The 12,398-nt window shown below is 34.2% G+C and overlaps 1 protein-coding gene and 1 long non-coding RNA gene across 4 annotated transcripts; one reads left to right on the forward strand and one right to left on the reverse strand.

Moving 5' to 3' along the window:
• Nucleotides 1-425: 425 nt before the first annotated feature.
• Nucleotides 426-1,816, reverse strand: LOC125385213. The gene is made up of 2 exons (XR_007224248.1): nucleotides 1,474-1,816; nucleotides 426-1,394 (listed from the first exon to the last, which is right to left on the reverse strand). It is a non-coding gene; the product is annotated as an uncharacterized LOC125385213 (long non-coding RNA).
• Nucleotides 1,817-1,972: 156 nt separating this feature from the next.
• On the forward strand, nucleotides 1,973-10,174 carry LOC100649879 (integrator complex subunit 3). Of its 3 annotated transcripts, none has more exons than XM_048406373.1 (10): nucleotides 1,973-2,320; nucleotides 2,778-3,376; nucleotides 3,457-4,018; nucleotides 4,085-4,280; nucleotides 5,687-5,852; nucleotides 5,945-6,490; nucleotides 6,564-6,657; nucleotides 6,779-7,146; nucleotides 7,228-7,804; nucleotides 7,902-10,174. In XM_048406373.1, the coding sequence occupies exons 1-10, from the start codon at nucleotides 2,246-2,248 to the stop codon at nucleotides 7,974-7,976; spliced, it is 3,258 nt and encodes a 1,085-aa protein (XP_048262330.1). In that variant the 5' UTR covers nucleotides 1,973-2,245; the 3' UTR covers nucleotides 7,977-10,174. The 3 variants fall into 3 exon arrangements, with proteins under 3 accessions (XP_048262330.1, XP_020719176.2, XP_048262331.1); XM_020863517.2 differs by having other exon boundaries at nucleotides 5,690-5,852; XM_048406374.1 differs by having other exon boundaries at nucleotides 5,714-5,852.
• Nucleotides 10,175-12,398: the final 2,224 nt, after the last annotated feature.

The raw sequence follows: 12,398 nt of genomic DNA on the forward strand, positions 1-12,398 counted from the left end.
TCCTCTTGGAACCTTCGAAGGGTATACATCTGAGTGTTTGATTAATAATATATAAAACCAAGCATTTTTTAATCAAGTTTGTAAAAAGATTGATAATATACACTTATTTATTTCGCTGTTTATTTTGTATTACAATAAAAAATATTAGTAAAATTCAAGATATGAAAGTAATATACATAGTTGAATCATAGTTGAATAAATTGAAAATTAAACCAAGATATAATACTACGCAATTTGAATAAAGCCGTTTTTCTTTAATAAAATTTTCGTTGCAATAATCATTTCAACGTCGAATAGAAAGTTGTTTAAAAATCTCGTAAATTAATATCTGCATTTCTAATTAACTTTTATTACGATCTAACGCAACGAATCAACATATGTTGTTCAAATACTAAATTAAAACGATAAAAATCAAATACTATAACTCTCTTTTAATTTTATTTATTAATATCTATGAACTCGAAGCAACAGAATTTCTACATCTGTACAAACTTAACAAGCTAGAGATGACCTCGAGTCGAATCATAACCAAATAACGAAAAAGTAATCGTAATAGGAAATGAAAATGAGTATGCATACGCATATGTGTATTAGAACAAGAAAGAGAAAGGAAAATGGGGTTATAGCACCACGGATACCTGGAGGAAAGCCTTATACATCGTAATGGAATGTCAGGTCCGTGGCTCCTGCACTTATTGGGGGTTAGGTTGACGTTGCACGAACGTATTGATGCGCAGAAATTCTATATACCCAGAGGATGTCTTTAATATATACGATTATAACTAATGCGCAAAATTCAAAGGTATCGCGTGACGTTTGGGTAACCACAAAATGACAAGAATTCGGAAAAGAACGTAAAGACGTTCACTAAATAACACGAGGAAACGAAGAGCGGGAAGCGTGGCCGGGGCACCCGATGCGATTAGTCGAGTACCTCTTCGTGCGTACAGATACGCGCATGCGCAGACACAAACCGCAGGGATGTATCTACGATAAATTAAATGGTAGACTTAAGCGTCACCAATGTGAACAATTTTCATAATTTTTGGGGTAATTCTTCCTATGAACTATGTTGTTTAAATATATGACTTTCTATTTTTTAAAATATATGAATTTTTAAAGAAAGTTATATACATTTATTTACAAAATTTAATTTTTAGTAGTTTTCAATTTTATAACAATGATTGAGTTATTTTTATAAAGTTCTACGTAATTTGAAGTCAAGATGCCGATGACCTCGTGATACCATTCTCACTTCCTACAAATTTATTATTGATTTTATTTTAACGACGTGTTATTCTATTTTACTTAGCTTTAGAGTTAGATACTGTAATAGTTGCGTATACGAGTATGTACGTGTATCTTCTATTGTAAGTCTTATTGTTGACCTGAAACTTTCAAATGCATGCAGCGGTTTACTAGAATACATTAATATTTGTATTTCGTAACTTAACGATTCAAGTTGCAAAGAACCTTTATTATTTTTCACTCGATTGTAATACTATTGTAACGCAAAGTGATATGTGCATATTAATGCATTGTACATTACATCTGTTCCAATAACAATAAACATCAGTGTGTCTTTGCGTAATGAAGTATTTGCAATACAATTGTATGAATATATGCGTACATACAGTTCTATAGTCTGTACAAGAAAAAAATAATCAATACACGATCGTGTGACACCTGAAACGAACCGTTTAAACGCGGGAAGACTAAACCCTTTTGCACGAAGTTTGGCATAGTGAGTACACTGCTTCGAAGGTTCAGAGACACTTTGAGGTGACCGTCCTCTGGATGCGCGCCTTTAATAAATACGTTCCTGTTAGCCGCACTACTTTTCTACGGTATCCCCACCAATATCCATCAGTGTATACGGATTGGTAGGTTGCGATTGGTCAAGCAAGTGATTGGTGTTAGTGGTGGGGAGCGATCACGTCACGAAGCTTGGTCGAGAAGAGACGAGGCGCATGTATCAATGCGCAATCGCATCGGGACAGTTCAGGGAGTCGGGGAGGTCCGTGGTAAGGAATAAACAGAGTGAAGAGACCGCGCGAGAGACGAAGAGTGGGGAAGGTGGAAGAGAGAGAGAGAGAGAGAGAGAAAGATAGAGAGCGAACAGGCAGTGAGACGATCACGATGCACGGAGGCAAGCACAAGCGGCCAGGGGCACAGGGCTGAGGGCTGAGGGCTCGACAGGGCCTAGAATAACGTTTACGGGACGGCCGTGGGCCAGTCAGCAGCTATGGAACAGACGAAAACTCTCGCGTCCCGGCTACTCAGCACAAGTTGCATAGAGAATAAGGACGACTTGGAAGAGGTAACATAAATATTTTAAATAGTCACTGGATACGTATCGGGTGCTAGGGGTTCCGCCATTGTTGCGACGGTCGCGCACGTCGCTGATCGCGCGGCGCCACATGTCGTACCACGCGTCTTAGCGGCAATATTTGAATCATTTGCATAATTCTAATGTTCATTTTTCTCGATTATTGATGGAAAATTGAATATTAATGAATAATTTAATTGAATATTAATCGCTAAAATCCAATAAAATATATAATGAATGATACATATTATCAAATTTACCAATTTAATACTGGAACTAAAATACTTTTAATGTTTTCTCAATATTAATAATTTTATTTAATTTTATAGTCTGTTAGTACGGAGCTTTAAATATGTTACACTTTTTATATCTTTTTACATTTGCTTATGCTATATTTTTAAAATATTTTATTGTTGCAAGATATTAAAAACTTGTTTTCTGTTTTCAGAAATTCGAGAGATGTTATACAGTGCTCCAAAACCTGACTGCAGGGCTATCTGAAAAAGAAGCCCATGATACATTAAATAATGCTGTATGTAAGGATAAGACACATGAAGAAGTTTCATTAGGATTGTTGGTAGTCATTTTGACAGATCCTCAAAATGCTCCAAAAAGTTACAGAGACTTAACATTAATTACACGAGATGGTCTTGCGATTGTGTTAGTACATCTTAATCAATTAGTACTTGAAAGATACCTACGATTGAACGATGTGACTAGAAGTCAGTTATTATGGCTGTTAAGGGAGATGATAAGAACCAGTGTAGCTAGTGTGGATAATCTTTGTTTAAGTTTATTAAGGCATGCAGCTGGTGGTGATATTTCACCACGGAATTTGTTTTTAGTTGATGCACTTTTAGATATTTTTCAAGAAAATCGACCTTGGCTGGATAAATTCCCTTTTCTAGTAGCATCCATTGTTTATACCTATTTACGATTAATAGAAGATCATAATGCACCACATTTATCTGGTTTACGTCAAAAAGAAGTTACATTTACTGTATCTTTAATAAGAGAACGTATGGTTGATTGTTTGGTTATTGGAAGGTAAATGAAATGAAATATTTTTGTCTATATTTATAATGCAAGCCAGACTGTAATAAACAAATGATAATTAATGTTTGTAGAGATTTAGTACGCCTATTACAAAATGTGGCACGGATACCTGAATTTGAGGCACTTTGGAAAGATATACTTCTCAATCCGAAGTCTCTTTGTCCAAATTTCAGTGGTGTCCTTCAACTTTTACAAACAAGGACTTCTAGAAGGTTTCTCCAATCTAGACTTACACCAGATATGGAAAGGAAATTAGTATTTTTAACCAGTCAAGTCCGTTTTGGTAATCATAAACGATACCAAGATTGGTTTCAAAGGCAGTACCTGGCTACACCAGAATCACAGTCTTTGAGATGTGACCTTATACGATTCATTGTTGGTGTTATTCATCCAACAAATGAGCTACTATGTTCAGATATTATACCACGATGGGCAGTAATAGGATGGTTATTTACAACTTGTACATCAACTGTGGCTGCAAGTAATGCTAAACTCGCTTTATTTTATGATTGGTTGTTTTTTGAACCTGAGAAGGATAACATAATGAACATTGAACCTGCAATTCTTGTTATGCACAATTCCATGAGATCGCATCCACCGGTCACTGCCACATTGTTAGACTTTTTATGCAGAGTAAGTGATAATGTAAATCTCAACATTTCATTACGGTTTTAAAATTTACGTAATTTTTGTTTACAGATAATACCAAATTTCTATCCACCTTTAACCGAGAAAGTGAGAAATGGAATCTTTTTGTCGTTGCGACAAATTTTGGAGAAGCGGGTTTTGCCAAGTCTTTATCCATTGTTTGATAGCCCCAAGTTAGATCGTGAATTAAGAAGCAAGATAAGAGAAACATTCAAAGAATTCTGTTTACCACCTAATGCAGATCTTGGTAAAATTATTACATAATATTGCATGTTTATTTTCTATAGACCATTCAAAATCAGAGCACTGAAAAGGCTTACTATTGCATATGTATAAACATATATTTATTTACTTTTATGTACTCATCACATATTAAAATCATGCTATTCTTTATATAATATACATATTTAGTTTTGAAAATATATGTCGGGTTGACGTTAAGATTTGAGTTAGGGTTAGGGGCGTGAAACGAATCTCTATTGGCGTTAGACGTGATCGTTATGCAATAGAGGAGATATTTACTAGTGCAAGTATGACTCTAATGGAATTGGACAAGTAATCGCGATAATTAGATACTCGAGAAGCTAATGACAATGATCCTAGGCTCACTAACGAATCCGCGGTCAAGGGGATGACGAACTCTACTTTTCTTCAACGTCTAAGTTGTACTCAATATTAATGCATGAGGCGATCACTACGTATCTGAGAGTTACTTGAATCGTCTTTGAGATCGTACGGGAGAGTGTGGTTTTCCATCACGGTAACGCTGTCGAGGAAAACTATGATAGGTATGTCTAAAGGCACGAAATCACCGGATTCGTGGAGAAGCACCTTCATTCGGAAAGTGAGGGAAATTGGCATTACTGTTAATTGGTCAATTTCCATGTTAGTGGTTAGGGAAGGGTGCTAGCCGCCCTTAAGAGAAAGTTCGAGAAGAGTTCTCCTATTTTCTCGTAGTTGGGACGTGGACTGTTTGTCGGTGTGAAGGGGACTTTAGTTATACAGATCTTAAGATTTATAGCGGGTCCCCGGGCTGAACGTGTACTGTGGAGACGCGTCGATATCTGGTAATCATCTTACTCAAAGAATAGAGTGCGTGTGGCGAGCCACGGGACAGAAATCGTTGAAATGCTTACCGTCGTGCCCCGTCCTAAGTATTTCTTTTAAGGAGAGCTATAGAGTTACTTCATGCTTTTGTTAGACAAAACGTTCATCCCTTGACCGCGACTACGTTCGGCGACTGGTTGTCGCCTCGAGCCCGAGCTTACTATCATAAATCTCAAATAAGTGCAGTCGAATCGAATGACAACAGTTTCTTAATTCGGCTATGGTGAAATCTAAATTACAATACTAGGGGTCTTCCCAAAGTTCCGAAGGGAAGGTTCCAGTATTCTTTCATCTCCGACATATATATAGTATAAATATTGATGATATTTAAATGTACATATCAAATAGATATAAGCACAGAAAAATATTTATGTATATTAATTTTGGGTTTATATATCATGGTTTTAACAAATCTTTCTCTTTTAAACATCATTTAGAACTCATTTTCTGGTCTTTTCTTTTAATAAATTTTATTATTCACCTTTCCTTTAAGCTTATAGCACATTCATTGCTTACTAACTTTGGTTTTTGCATGATGTTTTTGAGCAGGAAATAAGGTTCCTGTATATTCAGGTAAAACGGAGGAATTTAATAAGGATCTTACACCAGGGGCTACAATGGAAAATGCAGCGAATACACCAGTTGAAAATAATCATTTAAATCAAGACTCAGAACCAGCTTTTAGTGATGAAGAAGACGAAGTGTCATTAAGGTTAATTGTGCTTTATATTTCTATCATATAGTACTTCAAATGTTTCAGCTTAAAAATATAATTATATCACTAAAGGATATTTAACATTATAGGATAGTGACTAGAGTAGAGGAAGAAGATGAAGAAGATGTTCCATTAGCAAATGTGAAATTGAAAAACGAACAAAAAAATGCAAATTGTATCGTGAAGAAAGAAGATATTACGTCTCAGTTAAATTTAATTTTAGAACCAGAAGAGTTAAGGACTGCTGTAGAAAGTTTACACAGTGAAACAGACAATGAAGTGAGATGTCAAACGATGGAGAGGATAGTACAAATGGTTGTAGAGGATGAAATAGATGCAGAAACTATACCAGCACTGGCTTCTTGCATATCAACGATCTTATCTTCACAAATTACATCTCAAATATTTCCATCAGATAATTTGAATGAAGAAGCCTTGACTGATAGTATAAGTACGCCATTGTTTGTTATGTTTCGAAATCAGTTTCAGTTGTGTAAAGAAGAGGACAATAGGCGGAAGCTGCTAGCTCGGGTACTTGCAGAGATACAAAATGTTCAATCAAGAATAGGTTACCTGTTACTTTATTTTTTGAAAGTTTGGGGCAGAGAGGAAGAAAAACGGGAAGGCGAACCAAGGTTCGTAGTGGAATGCAAATTACGCATAAGTAAATGAAAGTATGCTTTTTATTATATTATTTTTTTATTGCAGTAATATGTTAAATGACGTTAAAGCATCTGTATATAAAGATTTTTGTGTACATCGAGAAAAAAAATTAGATGCGTGTTTAGTGTCAGATTTAAAGGTATGTAAGTTTTAAAAGTTAAAAATTGTAATATCACAAATAATTGTAAAAATTGTAATTTGTTTTAATTTGCTTTATATATCCTTTTATTAGTCGTATATAATGTATCATTTTTTTATAGCTCTGCCATGAAGATAACATATTTATGCTGTGTTACCTTGTGCCTGATGTATACATGGGTTTTCAAAATGTGGCTCTTGGAAATGTTCAATTATTGCATTTGGTTGTCTCGACCGTCGATGCATGCCAATTACAAGAATTGGTTTGTCAAATAATGCAAGGACATTTAAAGATGTTAAAAAAGGAATCGTTTACATCACTTTTGACAGCAAGTTTAAATTGGGAAACTTTCGAGCAATATTGTTTTTGGCAGCTTATTTTTGCCCATGATTTTCCAATTGACTATGTATTACCTGTCTTACCCAAATTGCAATTTCGAGATCACGCAGAAGCATTAACATCGATATTGTTTATGCTTAAACAAGAAAAGTAAGTAAATCATTTACTAGGAAGCAAAACGAATAAGATAAAAAATTTAATTCAATATTAATAACATTAATAATTGAATAGGCCAACGTTAGAACTTCTGCGACAATTACTTGCACGACAAAACGTGGATGGGGACATGTTTGTTGTAGCGGCTCTACGTTACTGGTGTCGTGATTACGAAGAAAAACTTAGTGAGTTACTTGCGAATCTTTTGAGTACTCGTTACCCTGCTACAAGTCCAAACAAACGGAAACGATCTGGCCCTAAACATAATCAACAATCTGGTACACCTTCTGGCGAACAAGTTCTTGGTCATTTGGATCAATTACGACAGCATTGTATGTCGTCCGCTGAATTGCAGCTTTATCATTCTGAAGGAATGCAAAGAGCTCTACAACAAGCACAAGCAGCTAGTAGTGATTCTTTAAGAAAAAGTTATGGAGATTTATTTGCACTTGCGGAAGTTAATGAAGAAAATGAACCTCCTCCGCCTCCACCAACAAGCTCAGCACGAAAACATGCAGCAGCATCGGCTGGGGGTGGCGGAGGTGCTGGTGGTAAAGGAGGTCATAGAAAAACTGGTGCTAATACGAGGGAAAGGTCTAGCTCAAAAAGGCCGCTTCCTCGGTATCATTTGGACAGTACATCTAGTAGTGAGGTAAATTTAAAAATAATCTAAAGCTATTAGTAGCTATTTTTGATATTATTTAGATGTTTGTATTTTTTATTAATTGAATTTAATCGTGTTGCCGTAGGAGGAATCAATTGTGAATGTAAAACAAGCAAAGAAGAGAAAAAAAATTAATCCAGTGGGCTCCGATAGCGACTGACCACCCAGTGTCTTCAGATGTCACATGGACCACGTCACGTGTGTGCAGCAAGCTAAATTAGCCTTAAGAATAGTAAGATAATATAGTATACGTAATAGATTTATCTAGCGCGACTTGTATATATAGTATGTGGGAAGTGAATGCAAAACATACTGATTACAAGGATCTTGCACATACTTCGCAAACACCATATGCTAACAACGTTGCCAGATTCTTCATTTTCATGAATTTCATTGCTTGTGTCAAATGCAATCTATTGAAAGATATTTAGAATGTATGTGATATCTAACGAGAAGAAGATAAATTTATAAATACTGGTTATAGCTTTTCTAGGTAAATATGTATGACAGATTAACTTGCCATGGCAGATCGATACTCTGGGTGTTTTCTTCAGAGACAAAGGAATTTATCATGGTCTGTCAGATAAGGTTACCGAGAGGCAAAACTAGTCATAAATTAAATTATTTTGATACACTCTTAAACATACAAAAAAATATGAATTTAAGAGTTGAAAATTGAATCTGGCAATATTGTAGGAGATAAAGCGACATTAAGGTATTTCCTTATGTGGTCACTTTATTTCTAAGAAAAGAAATGAAAATCCGTTACCTTCATATAATTTTGTGATCGATATCAAAGAATGCAGCACGATAGTGCTTACCAATTATTTGTTTATTGATTTTGCGATTAGTATAATTATTGATCCTATTGTCCAAATTTATTTCTTTTCTCCTTCATTATGCGATAACTATAGTAAGACTCGCGTCTCACAATAGCTAACAAAAAAAAAAAAAAAAAAAATGGTTACTTTTTGTTGCCATAAACTGTGAACGCAATTTGTAAGAATCGTTGATAGGTTTTTATTAGGATTAAGGACCTTCTGCAGGAGAAGGATATATTGTGAATGTCTCACTCCAGCATGAAGCGTACAGTTTTACGACCAAATGTATTTTACGTCTGCGCTTAGTAAAAGCAACCTCAAGATGTAAATCATTCTCAAGACGTAAGAATTTTTATATTTTGCACGATGGAAGGTTGTCGATTTTTGCTAATAGATTTTTTGGATCTAAAGCAATGAATCTGTTTTCGTTACTATGAAGTATTTTAATGCAAATGCACAAATTTCACGTTGATAGAAAAGAGAAAACAGAACGTACGACTTCTTTTTTTTGATCGTAATATTTATGATATTTTTACATTCACGAGCTAATAGTATTTACTACAGGTTTCTATTAATTTCTAAGTGTATGTTTCAACTCTTATAAATTTGTTTATAATTTTGTAATGATCACAGTTTCTTTAATACTTTTGTAGATTGAATTTACTATTCTATCTAAAGTATATCAATTCAGTAATGAATTGGAAAGACACCTTCCAACGAGTATAGAACCAGGCGTCATGTACACTTAAGTCCTAAAAGGAACGTAAGCGTGAAATATCATCGTTCACCTCCTGTACATTTCCTGTAAAATCGGTTACTTGTACACATATAAGTAGCTGTGTTATGTATTTTCTAGTTGTACATACCAGAGAGAATTTGTATGTGTATGTATGCATGTATGTGCGTGATGAATTTTTTCAAGAACCCGATAAAAAATTTTTTTCCATTAAGAGAGTTTGTATTTCTGATGCTATGAAAATCGACCCATGAACATTCATATGGCGAACAAGATGAAAAACAGCCTTCTATGCCAGTACGAATGTCTTTTTATTTAATACGCGCGTAATGTACGTATCAACCATTTATAATGGTGTGTAAGGTGTGATAGTTGATATTGTTATTAGGTTTTTTCTACTTGTACATAAATTGCGACGTTATGTGAGAAAATATTTAAAAACGACGACGATTGAATGTAAAGAGAATATATGAGAAATATGAATGAGTAAGCGTGTGTGTACGCGAGAGAGGGAGAGAAAGAGAGACAAACACAGAGACACAGATAAGTAAAAAAAAACAAAAACAAGAAAAAAAAGAAATCGCGAAATTAATGATGCGCGGGCAATACGAAAAATAAACCTGTAAACATTTAATGTTTTTTAACGACCTTGTACACATGGATACACATGTAAATACATGAATATATTATCGTAATGCGAGCATAAACATTTAATGTTTTTAACGATCTTGTATACATAGATACACGTAAATGTAAATACATCGAAAAATTACCGGAAGTAAACCTGTGATCCCTATCGTTTGTTTCCTCTTTCTCTGGATTTTTCCCTTCCTCTCTATTTTAATTCTTTTTCAGCGGCGAACGAATAAGCGGGTTTCAAGATTGTATTTGTCATAGTACTGTTCTTTTTTATAGATACCTGTATACATAATGCGAACAATATGAGATAACCACAAAACAACGTAATTATGCGCAAATTGTGTAACAAACAAATGAATGTTAAAAAATTTTAAACTTGTTTGTAATATATGTACAATTTTTTACCAAAATAGTGACAAATTAAAGAAAGATAATAAGATATTTTGTCTCTCTCTCTTTCTCTTTCCCTCTCCCTGTAGGATTAAATCCTGCTACATCACACTACATAGTATCGACAAATCGTGCATCAAGTGCATTTGATTAAAATTGCACGATTAATAGTAAAACACCATTTATGTTACTATCCTCCGCGTAACTACTAAATTAAAGAGAGAGAACCGCTCGTATCAACTTGTTAAGGCTAATACTGAATTAATAGGGTTAAAATGCAATGGTATCACAAACAGTATTTAGTGGAAACACCTATAATTCGATGAAATACGTTTCTTCTATTATTTGCCATTTACTAATCACGCATTATTTTATCCAATTTGGCACGTGGCGTAACACAAATTTACTTCATTGACACATCGAAGAGCCATAGAATTATTCACTATGTGGTGAAAACGAATTTATTTCATGGATTAGTATTTTTATTCTGTTGTCATACTGAAAGAGGAAGGAGCAATTGTCTTGATGCGAAATAACAAATAAAAGTATAATACGTATTCAATTTTCGTATTACTACAGCTAAAGAGGAAAAATGGAATAGATCTTCATTTTTTCCAAAAAACACTTTTTAAGATGCGTCATTTTTACTTGATACGTACTTTCCGCTATACATGTACATATACATCCATTTGGATTGTGTACACTTCTCATTCGAATGCTTCTTTCCTTTCACATGTGTGTATGTGTATTGCGTGTACCGTGATTACAAAATCATCATTCACCGTTATATCGCAGGTAAGATAGAAATGACATAATTACTTACTATCTTTTACGTACACACGTGCACACGTACATATCCTCCAACGAAAACATTGTTGCATGGAAAAAGCGTATAGAAAGCGCATTTTTAAACGTCAACCTAACATTATTAGCGTATAGCTGAAAAATAACGGATCTTTCTATTGATCGTTTCAACTAATTCATAATACACATCTGTCCTGCTATCGATAATCTTAATTGTATTTACTTGAAAAATTTGAACAAAAAGAAAATGAAATAAGATTAACCATTTTCGTTAGGCGGCATTTTCAAGCGGTATTCGTGCATATTGCATAATGGTCATGGTCGCATAAGATTTATCTGTACATCTCTTTACCTGTTACCTTTTTTTTATCGCTAATTAAACATTTAGGCAAGAGATTCTTTATCGGCACGTAATCGACTCAGTTAAATCGTTCATATAAAAAGTAACCCCATAACTACTTCATTCCATTAAGGTTATGTGCAGGTTTTCTTCAAGAACGATTACTTTTAAAATATTTTTTATCATATTTATACTTATATTTTTTATAATCCTGTATTCTTTTATGTTATAACCTTTACAGGGACGACTTAAATGTTTCGATTACGTTTATCTTATTGCATGCTAATTTTTACAAGATCCATCAATTAGGGCAGATGACACCTGTTGCCCACTATTCATCACTAAAAATTGATCGATTTAATTTAAGTTTGGTCTACGGAACTAATATTTAGTCCAAATACAGAAATAGTTTCGCCTCGTTTGTGCATATGATTGTACTTTACAGAGATGTATGTATACTTAACTGTTGAGCTGTCGCATGACTCAATCAATTAGTAATGAATTAAAATCATCGATCGGAATATAGAGGGATTTTGTACAAGGTTCCGTTTATTATTCATATGCACATACGCGCACAATCACATGGTGGTTAGATTGATCACGCGTTAGTATGCTTATCAATAACAGAGATGACTGTAACAAACGCTATATTCTTAGTAGGGAGTTAATGCATCATTCTCTTTACAGTTGATTAAACGGTTAGTTCGTAAAATGCAAAATTTCTTTATAGCAATGTCTTTTTCAAGTATTTCAAAACGATTTAAAACAAATATAGTTAAAACAAAATAGAATCGAGAACAAATTTTGAGAAACACTAAGAATATATTAACGTTGTACCAATAACACTGTAGT

The sequence above is a fragment of the Bombus terrestris genome, chromosome 6, assembly GCF_910591885.1.
Source record: "Bombus terrestris chromosome 6, iyBomTerr1.2, whole genome shotgun sequence".
NCBI classification, from domain to species: domain Eukaryota; kingdom Metazoa; phylum Arthropoda; class Insecta; order Hymenoptera; family Apidae; genus Bombus; species Bombus terrestris.

Bases quoted from the DNA above. Each gene is read 5' to 3' on its own strand.
- LOC100649879 (XM_048406373.1), top strand. From the start codon at position 2,246: ATGGAACAGACGAAAACTCTCGCGTCCCGGCTACTCAGCACAAGTTGC. The intron at 3,377-3,456 runs GTAAATGAAATG...TAATGTTTGTAG, and splicing joins GATTGTTTGGTTATTGGAAG to AGATTTAGTACGCCTATTAC. The intron at 4,019-4,084 runs GTAAGTGATAAT...TTTTGTTTACAG, and splicing joins TGTTAGACTTTTTATGCAGA to ATAATACCAAATTTCTATCC.